Here is an 18,867-nt window from a genome sequence, read left to right on the forward strand (position 1 = left end):
AAGTTGCATTTGATTTTCCAGTTTGTATTGAACTAAGTGACTATTCAAGGAAGTGAATAAAAATAAGCAACAGTTATTTTATAACCTCTCTCACTCTTTTTCGATTTTTTTAACATTTGTATAAAAATGCAAGGGAAACCAAGAAAAAACAAAATGATAGGCTCTGTATAGTTATTATAGTGAGTTATTTGCAAAGTGTGTTACATAAATACTGTTACACACATGCCAAGAAGTGCCTGCAAAGAAAAGATTCCTTTCCTGAGTCGGAGGAGGCCTCCGCTACATATTTTCTGTTTGAGATGCTGAGATAAGACTTGCTCATTTCCCTGGTGATGCTCCTGTCACATGTATAGTTTCCACCAATACTTCTGCAAGGACAGCCTGTCTCTCGCTGGACAGAACTGTGTCCAGCACTCCAGAACTGCCTTCTCTTTTCTTTCCTCCTGGGTCCTTCCATGATTACAGAATGAAAACATACACGATCATGAACTCCGCTTTTCAGTAATTTTAAACCTCTGATTTTCAAAGCAAGTGATTGCTGTTTTGGTCATCTAAGTGCTTCAACCTGGAGCACCAGCCTGGGTGGTAGAAACATCTGTACTTGGAGGGAGTTGTCACCAGGATTCTTCTTTGACCTTGACATTCCTCGTATAAATGAAGCAGCAGTGCTTGTGTTTTTCTCTGAACCTGTGTGCCTCTGCATCCTATACACAGAAGGGACTAGTCATCATCTTCATTAATTTTTATTTGTATTGTTCACTCCATGATTATGCTCCATAGAGCTTCACACACTGTTTAGTGAGAGCAAATGGCATGGATTTTAAGAAGAAAACTCTGAATCTTGTGCCTCCCTAAAGAAGGCAGCTGCGTACTTTTTGAAAGGGAATGTGAAGCAGTTTGTGATCCAGTGAATATGGTGCTTTTAATAGGAAAATCCTGCTGGTTTTATGGGAGTGTGGGGGAGATGGATGGTTGTCCCTGTGTGTTTAGACCTGTGCCCTGATCTTAGATTTTTCGGAGATAATACGGGTATGGTGAATGCAAGGAGTGCATAAGGTGGGGATAAATTAAATCCTGGTAGGGTGGTGTCCTGCAGGTTACAATTTGAATCTGAGCCATATTAGCAGGAGTTAATCAGCTCCACCTTGGGACTTGACCAGACAAGTTGCTGAATTGGAGTTGTGTAGGTAGTGTTGTGCCTCTGGTGATTAAGGGAGAGGGGGTTTTGTTTATGTGTGTTTTTGTACGTGTGCTTTATGCCTCTGCTAGGACCGCACCTCAAAGAGATAAGAAGTTCTTCTGACAAACAAAGCAGCAGCAGCTGTCTCTTGGATGGTTAAGATAAAGAATGAGCAAATATCAGAGCTAATACAATTCAATTAGTTTTCAAGCATTTCCCCATTCCCCCCTTTCCCTCCTTTCCAAAGAAAGTAACTAATGAAGTCTGCAGAGCACTGTGAAGGTGGTAGCGTTTGCCTGGCTATCTTGCTCCTCTTAGCTATGCATGAAGAAAAGCTGCTGTGGACCACATGGTTGTCCTCCTACCCTAGGGTAAAACAATTATTTGTTAGTTAAGATCTGTTCATGACAAATTTCTGCTGCTTGTTTTCACAAGACTCAGTAAAAGCAATCCCTGTGTCATCAGTCAGTTCTGGCCTCCATGCGCTCTCATCTCCTCCATAGGCAGATCTTCTTTTTCTTATTCTTTCCCACTAGCCACTGAGGAGGCTGGAGGTCACCAGAGCTGGAGAAGGATTTTGTTGCCCTTGCCTCTCCAGAACATGAGCTGCCCAGTACGAGACAGCAGTGTGGAGAGATTATTTTTCATGCATAAAAAAGTAATAGTAAAAGAAGGCTTTACCCTTTACCCATGGGGAGTGACTAACTAGGAGAAGGGCATGGCAGAGTAATCCTGTAATCCTCTCCAGATTTCTACTGGGAGATGTTTTGTCCTTAAGATCAGCAGAGTCATAGAAATAATGCAGAGTAATCAGTCTCATCTTTCCCCAGCCCTCATCCTTGCTTCTGGCTATTAGCAAATTAACAAAATCTTCCCAAGCTTTTGCATGAGACTTACTGTGTCATTACTTTAAAAAAAAAAAAAAAAGAAAAGAAAAAAAGAAAAAAAAAGAAGGAAAAAAAAGGCTAATCTCTGCCTCACTTCTTATCGTTGCCTATCTTCACCTCCTTTGTTATTATCAATGAGTCATACTTCACCTTTTCCTTAGTCTGCTTCTCCCACACTCACTCCTTTACTGGCTTTCCTGCTACCCCTCACTCCTGGAGTGAATTCTCTGCTCCTTTGCATGAGAAATTTCAGTTTCCAAAACCGTATTTTAAATTCAGGTCTGACGCAGGGTTGGATCCTGTTGTCTCAAAAATAAAGATGGACCTTATTTCCTCCCTACATGAGTACCACCAATAAAAATGGACATGTTGCCCTTCTTTTTTTTTAGCAGTTCGTTACTGTGCATTGCTGACAAGGCATTGGTAAAGGTATGTTTAAACTGATTAACTGATTCAGTACAAACACCACATTTTATGGAGGAAAAAAAAACTATTAGTGATAGATGTGCGCAAAACAAATGCTGAATTCGTGGGGAAAGATACTGATTTTGGATTTGCAGCTTGTCTAATAAGTGTGGCTAGCAGGTCGAGGGAGGTGATTCTGCCCCTCTCATGAGACTCCACCTGGAATACTGCATGCATTCAGCTCTGGAGTCCCCAACAAAAGAAGGACATGGAGCTGCTGGAGCGAGTCCAGAGGAGGGCCACGAAGATGATCCGAGGGCTGGAGCACCTCTCCTAAGAAGACAGGCTGAGAGAGTTGGGGTTTTTCAGCCTGGAGAAGAGAAGGCTCTGGAGTGATCTTATTGCAGCCTTCCAGTACTTAAAGGAGACCTACAGGAAAGCTGAAGATGGACTTTTTACAAAGGCGTGTAGTGATAGGACAAGGGGCAATGGCTTTAAACTGAAAGAGGGTAGATTCAGATTAGATATAAGGAACAAATTTTTTATAATGAGAGTGGTGAGGCACTGGAACAGGTTGCCCAGAGAAGTTGTGGATGCCCCATCCCTGGAAGTGTTCAAGGCCAGGTTGGGTGAGGCTTTGAGCAACCTGGTGTAGTGCAGGGTGTCCCTGCCCATGGCAGGGGGGGTGGAACTAGATGATCTTTGAGGTCCCTTCCAACCCTAACCATTCTATGATTCTATGATTCTAATTTAGATGTGGGTTTTCACACTGGTAGTGAGCTCCAAGGGAGAAAAACCATGGGACAAACCATTACTTTAATCACAGTTAGACTTGCTGTTACAATTTCATTTGCAAGAACATTTGCTGCAATATGAGAGCAATACTGTAATGTGGGATAATAATCCAAATGCACTTTTCTGGGAATAAAGTGAAATCAAGAAAAAAGACAATGCTGGTGAAGAAGTTAAGGCCATGAATCAACAGCCTCTGAAGGCAACTGAACTACTGTTTGTGATGCTAACTGTGTGCAGAATCCATACAAACAGAACTGATTTCAGAGAACATGAGAATAGTTGTCCAAATGTATCACTGAGTCGGTTATGGGATTCAGATGATTTGGTGGTAGTCATTAAGTAAGAAAATCAGTTGTCACTTATTATTAAATACTTATATTATCACCTACTAAATTAGTGTGAGACAGATCAAAGGGTGTTGAGAAAATGTCAAGTTTTTGTCATAATTCATTCGTGCTGGTTTAAAAGTGTGCTGAAGCAGGGAACATGGGTTTGTGAAGTTCTCTCATAGGGTTGGTTTGAGATATTCCTCATCTTTTAATCTGAAATTGGGCATCTGAAGGTTATCTGTGAAATTCTGTGTTCCAAGTGTGTGAGTATATATGTTTCATGTTAAATGCATGTTGCAGAGAAATCATGTCTAGCTTTTGGATACTGTTAGAACAAGTGGATGTCTGCTTACACGTGCGGCCCTGATAGAGCAAAAGTACTTGGCATCTGATGCAATAGGTTCTGCTGCTCTGTGTTTCTTCATGATGCCAGCAATAATGAAAGCATTACTAGTGTGAATGGGAGTATTAGTGATATAAGCCTCAAGTTACACAGTTCTTCCTTTACTTCTGTGTATCGAGCTTGATCATCAGATGACCATTGTCCCATCATCTGACCTGAGATGTTGTGCCACGTACACTAGACAGCTGGAGTGGGACCTTCAGCCACCTAGTCCTGCCTGGAAAATACATCCTTGTCTAGAAGTAGTACTCCATGCAAACAGGATTTTCTTTCTACAGAGTTAATTTTCAAGGAGCAGATCTGATGATGATGATGAGTATTCGGTATTTTCTTGGCCGGATCAGTTTCTTATCCTAGCCATTTATGCTGCCACCACAAAAGAATGGAAATACATGACTAGAGATGTGGGGAGCTGAAACTCTCATGTCTGACAGCAGCCATCTCTTTGCTCGGCTTAAAAGGACTGGGAAAATGCCCTTTTAGTGACTGATGTCTTCGGCACCAACCAAGCTCATTTTATTTGGGCAATTAACATGTCCCAGAGGACTTATTATGAGCCTGGTGCCAGCTAGTCTGAGACTTGCTTGCGTTCAGTTATGTCTCTCTAAAGATATGAGATATTCCAGTGATCAGTTAAGAGACTGCTGAACTGATCACATCTGAGACACGAACTCAGTTGGCCTTTGCATGCTCCAAGATACGGAGGCCTAATTTTTCACAATTAACAGTTACTGAATGTTTTGTTAACGCAGGCAAAACTGTTTGCTTTGTTTTTCCTGTTCCCCTCAATCTGATTTTCAGAAACATCCAGAGCATATTTGCTCTGTTTTTCCAAACAAAACAACAGGATGAGGAGTTTCAGTCCAATCAGTTAAAACTCAGGAGAGTTTTTAACTGATTGCAAGGTCCTAGCATGTAAAGTGGCAGGCTACCATAGTTTTCCTGCTTCTGCGCTGTCATGTTCATAGCACGTCAGTCTTTGTTCTGTTGAGTTGGAGATGATCTTGTGGTATGAATCCAGAAGGCATCTCATGGATTGTTTTACACAGAAAATGAAAAGAGTGATAGAGCTGTTGAAGAGACAGGTTTGTGTTGTTAGGACAGTCAACCACTTTCTGTGCTGGGAACACTACTCATCCCAGAGATAAGGGTGTGTATCCTTCCAGCCTACACATCACAACAGTGTTTTGTTTCCTCCTATTTGTCATTGCTCAGGGTAGAAGCAGTGTTTGACAGCTTTAAAGGACTTCTTAACCCTGGCAGGCTCTAGAGGAATTGTACCTAAGCTTTCTTTGCCTGGCAAAGACTCTGTGTGGGACCCTTGTAGCTAGAGATATGGGGAAAATACGGGAGGCTTTATTTGTGTTCAGTCCTACCACTCCTTGCTCCTCAAAACCACCACTGGAATCTGAAAAATGAGGACTCTCAGCTGGTGCTTGCACGGCTGCTGATGTCTGAAAGGCTTTGGAGTTGTATCCTATGTCGGATACAGCCCTCTTAAGAGAGTGTAAGCCAAAGTTAGACAGTTCGTCATGAACAAGGAAGCTGTGATTACTGGTCTTCTGTGTGCCTGAGCTTCCCTGCAAAGAAAATACATGGATTTCTTCCCGAGAAATGTAGGAGCTCATTTCATTTAAAATGTGTTTTATAAAGATGCAATGACTGCTGTTGAATTCTTTCAGCATGCATATATGTTGTATGATATGCTCCAAAAGCAGTTGGGAGTCAGCTTGCTGTGAACAATGGTGCTGCTCTGGAGAAGGTAGTTTTGGCATGTACCTTTGAAATGAACTGAATTCTGCTGCCTAGTGCACCCCTGAGTTTTATTTAGAAATAAAGATGCTACCCACAAAGGTAATTTTTGTCTCCCTTTGAAAAGTTTCCATGCTTAACTGTCTCTTTCTGCGGCAATTAAACCAATCTTGTAGACAGCAGCCTCCTTCCTCCAGCACTGCATGCATGACTCATGCTATCGTGGCTGCTCATCTCGAGTGCAGAATCTTGTGAAATGCATTTTTGACTGTCTAAATGTATGACATCCACTGATTTTGCCTTATCTGCCATGACAGTAATATCTTCTCAAAGTGCCAAGTTGGTTAAGCAATACTTCCCAGCCCTACAGCCCCTACTTCCATAGATTACTTTAATCAAATTGTTTGTTTAGCAAGTGCTTTGATTACCCCCTTAAAATAGGTCCTCTGGGCTTCTTCATACCCGATATTGAATGTACAAATCTGCAGTTTCGTGCTGGGTTTTTTTTTCAAAACGAAAAATTGACATTTCACTCTTTTTTGCATCTTCAGGACTCTTTTAAAAAAGTTACATAAAATGTAATGCTTACTTTGCCAGTTTTAGTGTTGGTGATTATTACTTGTGAAATATGTTGCTTTGTTTACTTCTAAGCAGAATTTTTGTATTTATACACACACACATACGCGTTTGCATCATTCCTCTGTCTGCATTGCAGGATTCACCTCAAGTAAGGCAAAAACTCTACCCTTCTTTGTAAGTACGCAAACCACATAGTGCATAGCAGTTAATTTATCTAATACCCAGTGCAAGCCCTTCATACTTCTTTTCAGTCATGCTTCTCTGTTTCATGGCCCTGTTACTTGCTGAAAATGTACATGAGAAAACCTTTAACGATGAGTAACCGGAGGAATGTTTTGCAGGTTGTGCCTCCTTGTCCAGGATGCCTATGGTATGTTCAGTGAAGTGCAGTTGCAGTCCCTGAGCTCTGCAGAAGACATTGAGCAGTATTGCAAGAGATGGGAAGGAAAATTCTGCTGCTTAGCTGGAATGAGAATTTTGCAAAGAACTACAAGAGGAAGGTGAGAACCAATTCATGGGAGAATGTGTTGCATGCTGTAACAGGCAGAGAGGATCTGCCTTTTTATTTATTTCTGTGATTAATATTCTTTGGAACAACTGAATATGACTTCGTTCAACTAAATGTCCTCATTGCCATTTTGGGGGCATCCGATAGTACTTGAGCCAGCCATAGTCCAAAATGATCATAAATTAGCTAACACACAAATACACACTTAGCAGAGAAAGGAATAGAGAAGAATTACTGTGTGCAATATTTCATAAAATATCTGTGTTTTCTTCCTCTTCAGTAGATTCAAAGACTTAAAAACATGAGTTCACCTCCCTTTCGTTGCAGAACTGTTTACTACAGTATGTTTTTCTACAGCGCTGCCCAGTATGGGTTGAAGTTTCAAACACAGTCTTTCCCTTAGTATATGAGAGTTTAATTCAGTTACGTCTTTATGGTTTTAGAAGCACAATTTATGTTTATTAAAAAAAAATCTTGCCATTCATAAAGCCATTCTTATTTTGGAATAAGAATGTCCACAGGTTTATAGGAAAATCTCCCTGGATAAGTAACAAATTGACTTACAGTACCTCTTGGATTTTGCTTATTCTGTGATTCCTTTTACATTCTTCGAATAAAATAAAATATCTTTAATCAAGGGGGGGAAAAAGCTTAAATAGATCAAGTATCTCATGGAGTATCTTTCTAAGGAAAGTGATACAATGTTCACATGGGGACCTATATAAATATAATCAGATTGGTTCAATTCTCAACATAACTTATTTGTACAAGCATCTGATCTAGATAAGCCTTTGCTATTAGAAAGGCTATGATATTTCTGCTGACACTTTTTTTCCTGTTGAAAAATGCTGTTTCATCAAAACCAGAATGTTTCATGGAAATATTATCTATTTTGGAGACAGTTTTGTTGGGAAGACTTTTTTCAGGTCCAGAGGGAGTGAATGCTCTCTCTCATTCTCATTTCATGAAAACTTTCAGAAAGTCTCATTTTTGTTTCATACTGGAACAAAAACAAATTTCAAAGCCTTGAAATGTTTAGCAAAATGGAATTGTTGTTTTCCAGCCAGCTCTATTCAGTATGCTTTTCTTTTTATGTACTTGCAGTGTTAATTTTCAGATCCTTTGGATTTTAAGCCTACTTGCATTTTTATGGATCTTTAATAACAAACACGTCTTCTTATTTAATTATTTTGTTGGCTTTTTTTTCAAGTTACATTTTTTCCAAACAAATTAAATAATGGCTTTGGAATTCTGGATACAAATGAAGTTTTACAACTGGCTGCTGGTGTTTCCAGTACTCTGCCTAGCTAATAAGAGACAGACTTTTCCTAATGTAAATTCTGTTTCAAAGCAGCAGTAACTTACTTCTGGCTATTCTGAGGACGATTAGAAGACACACTGCTGAAAATGCTGGTGGCTCAGCTGGAGCTGTTCTGGTGGTAACCCTGCTAGGAAACATTAAAAGAAAAAGGCTCGTGTAGCTTCGGGGACAGTGCAGTGGTTAAAACGTGATTTCATTGTACGAGATGGGTGGGTGGGGGAATTGTTCAGGGATTTTATTTTTTTCTTAATTGTTTTAGCCTAAGTTCTGCTTTATAACTTGATACTACTTTTAAGTGTTGGGACACGTTTTGTGTCATTCTAGGTGTGATGGAAACCACAGTAAAGCCATAGCTGAAATGAATACAAGGGAGTACTTATTCACACAGAGCATAATGAGACTGTAGAACTCATTGCCACTGGATAAATGGGTTTCCAGAGCCAGTGGTATATCCGAACACATGATGGGATATGCCTATGAGTGCCCAACCTTGGCTTGCAGCACATGAGTGAATAAGAACTATGTGGTCTGCCCTGCAAGAAAGACTGCTGCCTTTTTTTTTTTTTTTTTTTTTTTTGAGAATGCCAATTACTTTTTGGAAGGAGATGGCTTTTAAACTGTTTGTTTCCTGAAGTCTGACAGTGGCTTTTAAAATGGATAAAAGGGAATAAAATGTAGGAAATGCAAGGGAAAAGTCATGATTTTTTTTTTTTTTTTGCGCCTTTGAAGCACATCATCTGGAGACAGCCAGGAATGGCTAATAAGATCTCATACGTGCATGTTGTCCCACAGTCATATGGATTGTAATCTCTCGTATAGAGACAGAGTGCTTCCTCAGTCCCTTCATGAGGCAGAGGAGATTCTCATTTAACAGATACAAGAGGTTCTCAAGCTTTTTGCATCAATGGACCGCTGTTACTGTTTAAAAGATTTTCCAGGCCATCATCCATCCTCATCATCAAGTACACAATGTAAAGTACTATTTAACATAATTTCAGTAAATCCAATTTGAAATCACTGTTTTAAGCTGAAGTAATATTTCAGGGTCTAAAAACCTATAATAAAGGGTATTATACATCCAGGCAAAAACCTGGCTGTAAACCTGACTTAATCTTTGGAATGGACCTGTACTGTAAGATGGACTAAAGAAACTAAACCAATTTCTTCTCCCGATAACGGAACACTTTGTTTCCAAAAGAAAAGCGGGATAAGAACTTATGCAACCATGTCCTGTCTTGACTAAGATCAACCCTGTGAAAAATTAGAATTACAGTAATCTTACATTGAGAGAAACATTGTCAATGTTGAATATTGTTTTTGAATACCCATAGGCTTTAACAAGTACTAGGGTCTTGTACTAGGTCATTTGGAGGTCTTTCATTGATTAAGGTGGTTTTCAGAACAAGTCCTATACCCCACATAAAACATATTCTCCAAAGCCATGCCTATAAGAAATCCTTCCCTTTGTAGTCCAGTAGAGGAAGTGGTATTTCCCTTTGCAGTCCCATTTCTGGCAGTCCTGTAAGACAGATGGGCATGGCTGAGTCAGGCAAAGTTACCATGGCTTGTTCAGTGCCTTATTTCCAACAGTTCTTCTAGTCTGTTCGTGAGGCTGTTGAATAAGGTAGGAACCAGTATTGTAGCAGCTGAATTAACAGCATGGATGTGGTTCAGCATCTGTTTCTGACACCTTTTCTCTTCACCCTCTCATTCATACTCTTCTCCTAGCCTTTCCTACGACTGTTCCCTGAACTGCACGCTTAGTACCAGCAAAAAAGAAAGATGTGGTAGTTTAAAGAGAGAAGACAGAAAAACATTCATTGATCTGTCACTGGTGGTGTTGGCTCCTTAGAGGTGTATGTTCCCTCTCTTGTCCTCCCACCACCTCATATGTGAGTCTTATAAATTCAGCCCCTTGAGGAAAAGGAAGTGAGATTTCAACGGTGTACTGCTGCAGGCAGGAATTTTGGTTAAGCATCTGTATGCAATACAACTAACATGTAACCCCCCTATTTTAATAGATCCCAGGCATGTTTCAGGTATCTCTGGTATAACCAGTAACTAAGTGGATGCAATTAGATGCAGGGACTGAGCACTCACTAAAATGCCTCAGGAGTAAATAACCTGTAAGTTGCCATAATCTGCTGCTTCCTACCAGAAATTAATTTCGATGAGGTGGGATAGACTTTGTCATTAGGTATCTGTCTTTATCGACAAAAATATTAGTTTTATGTTTTTAGCCCTGACTGGAGTTCCACACAGAATAGTAATTTAGATTTTGACAGTTTGTGTCTTTTCATCTGATTTGCCAAGCACCGAGTTGTTTTACTGCTGAGTATAGCAGACCTACCTGCTTCTTCTCTTTGTGCTTTCTTATAAGGTAGAAATATGAAGAGTCTCTGTTCAGCAGAACAGAAAGATGACACCAATTTAAAAATGGAGGGGGGAGGAAGAAATGCTTTAATGTAATACACAATTAATGCAGAATGTCAGTACAAATCTTATCCTTAAATAGAAAAATGCTTAACAAGTTTCAAAAAAAGATGCAACTATTACATGTATAGTGCTCCAATCCATGCTTACATTGGATAGAGTAAAACACTTTGAAGGATACATCAACTCATAAGCTTTGGCGCTTGACCCAACCTTTAATTCATAGCAGGATGTACTATCTGCTGCATTTCCCTCTCAAGTAAGTAGACTGAATATAGAGTTCATCAACTAGTGTTATGTTTTCCTGAGATTTCTGCATTTTCAAATGTAATTTGTAATTGTTTGTAATTTTAAATTTTCAAATGTTAGACACTGCAATATGAAGTCTCCCTGTATTTATCTGTAGTGTTGATTGTTATTGTGCCTAAGGGTTTTCTTTCTCCTTTTTTTTTTTCTTTTTATTTAAGTCTCATACTTCTCTGGTCTCTCTCTCCTTTTTCCTCTGATCTTCACCGTATACTTTCTCCTCTTTTTACTTTACTCTTAGAAGAGAGGACCACTGCTAACTGCTATACAAGAAAGCGTTTCAACTACTAGACGTTGACAGGAAATCTAATAGTAAGAACTCTCCGCACAGCAAGGAAGTCATAACTTCCTTCCTTTGGTTTTCCCTCCTCCAAAAAGACTGCCATCTAAAAGAGCCACCCACGTCTCTGAGGTTTTGAGGTCCTGAAACACTTCAGTAATTGCTGTGGTTAGAAATTGAGTTCCATTTAAAGAATAATTTCAGTAATTGCATTGAAGTTTTGAATATTTGTATTACTTTTTTATTATTTCTGATGACCGCTTATGTATTAGAAATTAACTTTTTTTCCCCCGAGATTCCTTCTCTTTAACAAGGACTGACTGCTGCTTGTATCTTCAGTGCTTCTGTCATGAATCTGTTTAGTAACCAGCATTGGAGAATAGCATAGACATATCCATATTGAATCAAAAGTACTTTTCTATTGTAATTTCAGTGTTTTAATGTAGTATGTGTAATTTCTAATGTACTATACAAAACTTAGTTGTTGAAGTATGTAAATGAATTATTCAACAAAATAATTTCGTACGTCTAAACAAAACTTAGGGGAAAAAAGCCAACAACCCTTCCTCCCTGTTTATATTTTGACTGAGATGCTGTTTTAATAGGCTCAGATTTTTACTTTATGATTTTGTTGCTTTTATTACTCAAGTCTGAGAAAATACGGTGTTGCATAGCTTGTGCCCTGTAAGATCTTAATAGATCGATGAAAGGGAGAGCTAGCGTACATGTCAGCTTTGTATTTGGATGGCTTGTCTTTTGGTAATTCAAGCTTATGCAGTCTAGGTGATCGTTACTGAATTTCTTTTTAGTTTTGAGCAAGGAAATCTTTCGGAGAGGGCTAGTAATTGCTTTATTTCTGAGTTCTTAATAATTGAGGCTGATGCTGCCAAAAGAAAACTGTTTTGTTTTAGCCTAAACTTGGGAGAGTAGGAGAGGAGGAAACAGAAGAGTGCCAAGTTTTGAGTCCCCAGAGCAAAACTGTGGAAGATGTTGGAGGAGAATCCTAGCATCTTTCTTCCTGTTCCCTGCCGTAAACCTTACGTAGTCTTTCTTCTTTTCCTAGTTATGGGCATTGTTTTCCTTCTTCTTTCTTTGATATTGCTGATATTTTCTCCCTGTAGTAATTTTCCCCTGAATGGAAAAGTCCCCCAAACTATAAACTCTAATATTAAAACGTTGGATCAGACATGTCACACACAAAGTTCTTGGACCAGAACTGTAGGTGAAACTTTGTGCTTGTCAGAGAAATAAACTAAATCTTCTTACTAAGTTATGAAATAAGTAGTCAGATCAGAGTCAGTGAAATACAGTTTTGAAAAATCAGAATTTGAAGTTGTTTGATTTTTGCTGTATAGCTTGTTGTATGGAATTAATGATACTTCCACAGGATCAGAATAGATATGCTGGGACTGTAGATCCTGGTTTATCACTTTACTGAGTGTATAAATATAATTACAAGAGCTTTTCATTTTATTTGTGTGTTTTTATCAAAAATCATAGAGCGAACGTATATGCATGTATGCACATACGAATGTATACCATTTGACTTTGCAGTGAAGGGCTAAGCAAGCCAGGAAGGCTAGAAGCAGAAGGTGACTTCTGTCTCCTACTGAGCTGTGAAACTGAGAAGGAAGGTGTTTAGGTGAGCAAATGAAAGCAGCTTCTTCTGTGCAGGGCAGCACAGTCATCATCTGTGGTGAGAATTGTGGGGAGGGAGAAGTAAATGCTATTTTATTAGTATTACTCGCTCTCTTCCAGCCATTTTTCTATGGAGTAGAAAAAGACGATTTGTTAAACAGGTCAAGTTTAATTTCTGCGTGTGCTGCATGTGTATTTTGAATTTTCTCAGCCGTATATTTAGCCTGTTTAACAATATGAAATCTTTAAAATTCTCTGCCTGCGCACAGCAGGCAGTTTGCGTTTATGGATACAGAGAAAAGATTTACCAAAGTTCAGCAAGGAAAGTTTAAGTTGAGAGAGATGCTTTTTGAGCACATTGGATAATAAAAATAATTAAGGACACTAAAAAGAATTCTTTTGCATATTACGTGTGTATACATGCACACAGACATATATCAAAGGATCATAAGCGAAGCATGAAGATGTCCTGTATGTAGAGGACTGGCTGTCATAAGTTCATACTTCTGTGGCCGTCTATAACACTCCTTTAGAGCTACTGGTGGTCTTACTGTGTTGGTGGTAAACAGCGGACACATACATATTTAGTATGAGACAAAAAGATTTTAACCAAGCATAAATTTCAGTCTGGCATTCAAAGTAGGGGTTGAGCCTGTCATTTAGAATCTGATATATTATTTCTGTCCTTCTCCTGGTATGAATTCAGTAGTCTTTTTGTCTTTTTTTGAAGAAAAGTTATAGAATATTACAATAGAGTCCTTGTCTCTGAAGTAGAAAAAAAGTTATTCAAAATACTTTACATGTTCTTTTTTTTTATCCTTGAGCTTGTTTCTTCTCACTTCTTGCTCTACTTTCCCATTTTTAGAAGTCTGTCCTTTTGTGATAAAAATTATTTTAATTTTTCATAAAATAGTGACTAGTAATTACACTCACAGAGCAAAATTTTGAAGTTTTGGTTTGTCTTCTGTAGCCAGAGAGGCTCTTTGTGCACATGGGAGTTAACCATGTCCCTTCACTCTAGCACAGAGCCAGCTGTTCATCTCTTGTCCTGACTCTATAGCTGAAGAAGGATACACATATTGGATAAAATACATCCATTGTTCAAGTCAGATTGAAGTGCGATTTGAGTGTTGCTTGGCGAATAAAGAGAACGAGTTTTATTATTTCTGTGAGGATAGAGATTTTCTACAGAGGAGGACACAATGTCTTGCCACTTCTCTAGTCATTGCCCCCACCTCCTTCCCCCTTCTGCTAAGCCAAAGTCCATAAGTGTAAAGAGAGAGTTAACTTTCCTGGAGGCATATAAATCTCCCCTGGAGCAAGAGGGGAGCTCTTCTGGAGCTCCTCACCAGGGACACTGACTGATACAGTGGCAGCTCCAGGAGACAACATCCCAGTTGGTAGAGAAGGATCCCAGCAGGATGTGATTTGTAACTTTCGAATCCCTCAGGTGGCAAATGTCCCTGTCCTTTGCCTGACTGGTGTCAAAGAAAAGGATGGGGCCAAGGTGCTCAAGAGACAACTCTCTACACAGCACTGCTCCTCTGCCTGTTTGTAAACAAATACTGTCATTTGCTAATAATTAAGTGTTCCTAGTTCAAGCAGTAGATAACCTTCTCCTAAAGGACACAAGTAATTGAAGAAAATGTACCGTCTTAGATATTGTGGTATGAGATGGCAAGCTGGGAGAGAGCTAAAGAAGGGACAAGTTCATGTCCCTTGTGCAAACTTAAAAATACAGATGAGAGATCAGTTAAGGTCTGTGTAGAGATGTGATTATATCTGCACTGCAACAACATAGCTTAGTTGCTCTAAGTCAATAAATACGCTACGATCTCTGTAGACACATAGAGTTTGTAGCACGTTGGTACCTGTGCTCTGCCCTTGCCCTCGTGCTGCGTGTTGGGAGAGGAAGGCCACTTGTGTAACTGCCTGAGTTGTACGGGAGGCTATGCGCTCTTTTTGTAACTCTCCTTTTTCACGTCCCAGTCGGCAAGACCAGTTTGTTCCACTGGGCATTGGCCCTCCTGTGACTGTAGAGAGGATATCGTTCTGTACAATACGGGACAGAAAATGCTGCCCTGATCAAGGATTCAACAAGTGGTCAATTTACTGTGAAGTTTTTTTAATGCTTAAGAAGTGTTGCTTTGTATGTTGTAATGTTCTCACTGTTAAAAACTAAACACAAAACAAACAAAAGAAATCCAGTGTCTGAGTTCAGCCTTCTGCTTTTACAGACTTGATTTAACATGCCATCTAAGTGAGGAGGTTCACTTCTGTAAAAGGGCAGCACGTTTGTATTTCTGGTCTGTTTGTTAGTGTGGGGAACACGACTACAGATAGGAACATCTCCTCTTTAATCTGCCAGTTTGTTACCTGAATCGTCAACCACAAGCTTTATTCTACAAGATCCACTCTAAGATTTACATTCCTGAAACTTCTTACAGTGCTAGTCCATGGGCATCACTGTTAACACTGTATCATAGATGATACCTGTCGCTTTGTGAAGAAACATGGAAAGAAGTTTGCTGCCTATAGATATCCAAAGTATAAATGCTTAAGGATCTGGGGAAGGACTAGGGAAATACAGAAATAAATAAGCTTAAGCAGAAGTGAGCTAAAAGCAGAACTTTAAAGCAAAGTTTCCGTGACCCCTTGAAGAGAAGCAGCATATTGCAACGTACTTCAACCCTGTACTAGAGTATGCCTTTTCCTTCTTACAAACAGTTGAGTTTAGAAGCTAATATTACTTTTAGCAAGGTTTGGACTTCTTTTTTTAGAGCTGTTTCAGAAATAGTGACTTTCTTCATTGGAGGAACAGATGACTCGTTCCCAGAGGCAGTGTGGGGTTAAAATCCAGATCTCTGTGCTTTGACTACACAGAACACAGAACTAGGACAAGATAACTGGGAGCTTTAACTCAAAAATGCATGCCTCTTCAGGTTGGTTATCTGTAGCTATTTCCTCTCCCTCAGCAGTTTTCTTGGCCTCACCCTCAGATGTTCCTGCCTGTCCTGCAAGGATGCCCTGTCAACTGACAAGGCAGTCTCTGAACTGCTGCAAATTACGGCTTTGCATGCTAAAGCTAAAGGGTCTGCAATGTTTTACCTTAATATGCTGGGCTGTTAGTTTTATGTTTGTTTCTAAAGTAAAAGTGGGAAAGTTGCAAAATAAATAAATAAAAATCGTAAGTAAATGAGCAGTTGTGTAGGAAGGAGACCGTCCTCTGCATGTGTGCTTAAGATTCATAGATTCATAGATTCATAGATTTCTAGATTGGAAAAGACCTCAGAGATCATCGAGTCCAACCGTCCCTAATCCCATTAAACCATATCGCTAAGTAGATCATCCACCCTATTCTTAAACACATCCAGGGATGGGGACTCAAACACCTCCCTGGGCAGCCTATTCCAGTGGCTGACAACCCTTTCAGAGAAGAAATACTTTCTAACATCCAACCTGAATCTCCCCTGACTAAGCTTATGCCCATTTCCTAACAAAATCTTGCCTGTTTCTCTATAACGGATAATTGCTGACTGTCCTGAAAGCAGTTACAAGAGGAAAGCAAGAAATGAAAATGTCAGAAGCAAAATTTATCAATTAAAATAGTTAAAAGCTATTTTTTAAAAGAAGTACTGGTATCTGTGTCCTTCCCGAGCGAGCATTTACCCCAGTTCCCCTGAATTTTGTCATGTAGCAGGCTGCTCATGGCAAAGGATTAAACTTGACTTGCTTGTCACTGAATGTGATATGTCCCTTCTCTCCCTGTCCACCCTGCAGCAGAAACATTGCAGATTTAATTAGACCAAATCAAAACCAGCTTCTGGAAAACAAATATCATTTTAAATTGTTTTCATAAACATGCACTAGTTTAAAGTATGTTTCTTAATGAATCTTTTTAATATAATGCATGACACTGGAAAACATTTTAAACCTGATTTTATTGGTCTTTCTGAAGGGCATTAGGACTTTTTAGTCTGATAGACAGTCTGTGGCCTCCAGTAGTGCCTGTAAAAGTTCCTGGACAAAGTCAAGACTCTGAAATGGTAAGTCCTATTATTATGGAAATGTACTTTTTCACTCACAACTACTTTCTGTTGGTAGTATAATCGTGTTTATTTTGGGAGTCAGATTCTCTCTCTCACAGCTGCTGAGTTTTGTTTTTACTGGTTCTGGCAACTTCCTAGATAACCTGAAGCCCTCTGTATCTGCATCTTGTTTCAACAGTGATGCAATTAGCCTCTTCTTAATTCTCTAGCGCTAGAATAGTAAGATGTCCACACAAATTGTTCCTCTTCTCTCCTTGATGGAGGAAAGAGATATTAGATAGCACGGAGCCAGCAGAGAAATCTATACAGTTACTCGTATTTACTCATTCTTTTGAAGCACTTTTCAGCCTTAGATTCAAAAACACTTTTCTGAAGATTAACTTCTGTGAAGACAAACTGACTGCTGGAATAAAGTCTCTAACTAGTTAACTAGTTAGGGTGACTATGATACTCGCTTCATGTGAAGACAGTCGAAGGATGAACACAAAAATAATCAACTAAAAAGTAATGAATGCTTCTGTGATTTTAGGGCATGGGGAGGTGTTAAAGTGGATTTAAAGTATGTTACTATATATTTGCAAATCTAAAATTGCATCTTTAATTTTCCTTTAATTAGCTTTTGTATTTGAAAAGGAGTTCTGGCATATCAAAGTGTCATTTTGATAATACCAGATCGTTTGAGAAGCTTCTGGGTAGTCAAGTGCTTGTGCTGTCCTGCTCTTCTTGTATAGGTTGTTCTTTGGAGAAGACGTTTGTGATATTAAAAATTTGTGTTAGAGCCTAGGGGAGTCAATCAGGATGCAAGTTCTAGAAAAGAAGAAAAAGCTAGAAATAAACAAGTTTCAAAACCAGGAGACACTAAAGGTGGATATTACTAGTTATTTCTAAAGTCTGAGAATCTTTTCTCTGCAATGTAGAAAGTTCTTTGCATTGTGCAGGGGTTTATGTTGAAGAATAATCTTGATTATATAGAAAACCAAGACTGAAACTGAGTGAAATGGCTGTTCTCTCCTTGACTCTCCCTTTCATCTAAACATTTCGGAACTCTCAGAGGAGCGGATTGTTTTGTGCATTAAAATGCTGTGGACAACAGAATGGGAATATCCATGGATGGAGCAAAGCTATTAAATGTTGTTTAGTTTTGTTATGATTCGCATTTGTTCTTCATTTTCTCTACTTTATTAGCAATCTAAAACCAGCAGACTTTCCATAATCATGCAATTTACACTTCTGTCATGGTATGAAATACTAATTCATTCCACAGAAGATCAAGACTGGCATGCTACTGCTGCAGGTTTTTAGCTGAGTGGAGTTTTTTCAGTTGAGATATATTTTTCTCGACACAAACAGTATAGTTTTATGCACAGTTTTATGGAAGCAGTTTTGTACATAGGTGCATAAATAATATCGCCAGCACACTGATAATATTGTTGGGAAGAGATCTGTGGAACTGGTTTCTTTTGAGCCATATGTACATTCAAATACCTTCTTTAGTGCTGTCAGAGTCTAACAGGATTTGAGTTGATGTCTTTGTCTTTTTTTTCTCCTTATGCAGATTTTTTTTTAATGGGTGGGCAGCTGTGTTTAGTAGATTCATATTTATTGTATTAAATGAATTGCTTTATTAACAACAAACATCACTAGAAGAATATTTTATCATATCCGCAATAAAAAATATTTTCTAGCATTGTCTTTTTTTTCCTGAGAAACATTTCTAGCTTGGGACCTCTTTAAGTGGTTTTTGATAAAGTTGTTACATCACGGTACTTTTTAAGGGGGAAAGAAAAATCTGGCATAACACAAAGAGGGCAGTTCTCGTAGCTGTTGCATTCCTGTTCTTCATTATCTCCTTGTGCTGTCCTGGATTTAATTTGGCAGCTTTAAAAGTTCATCAGCTGTTTACTATCACAAAAACCCACCCACATGCAAAAGTTCCCAAATCTCAGAAAAGTTATGGTTGTTATAAAAAAAAGAATAATCAGGGCACTCCTACTACGTAATA

The 18,867-nt window shown here is 39.0% G+C and overlaps 1 protein-coding gene across 1 annotated transcript in view; it reads left to right on the top strand.

Annotated features, from left to right (window-relative positions):
• The window catches only part of SPIDR (scaffold protein involved in DNA repair), a 207,548-nt gene that overhangs the window by 172,066 nt on the left and 16,615 nt on the right, over window positions 1-18,867 (top strand). Inside the window, 2 exon segments of the mRNA XM_086609310.1 lie at window positions 6,672-6,830; window positions 16,775-16,862. Of these exon segments, the coding sequence (XP_086465436.1) occupies window positions 6,672-6,830; window positions 16,775-16,862 (247 nt within the window).

This window comes from Tauraco erythrolophus, chromosome 3 (genome assembly GCF_009769465.1).
Source record: "Tauraco erythrolophus isolate bTauEry1 chromosome 3, bTauEry1.pri, whole genome shotgun sequence".
In the NCBI taxonomy this organism is placed as follows: Eukaryota; Metazoa; Chordata; class Aves; order Musophagiformes; family Musophagidae; genus Tauraco; species Tauraco erythrolophus.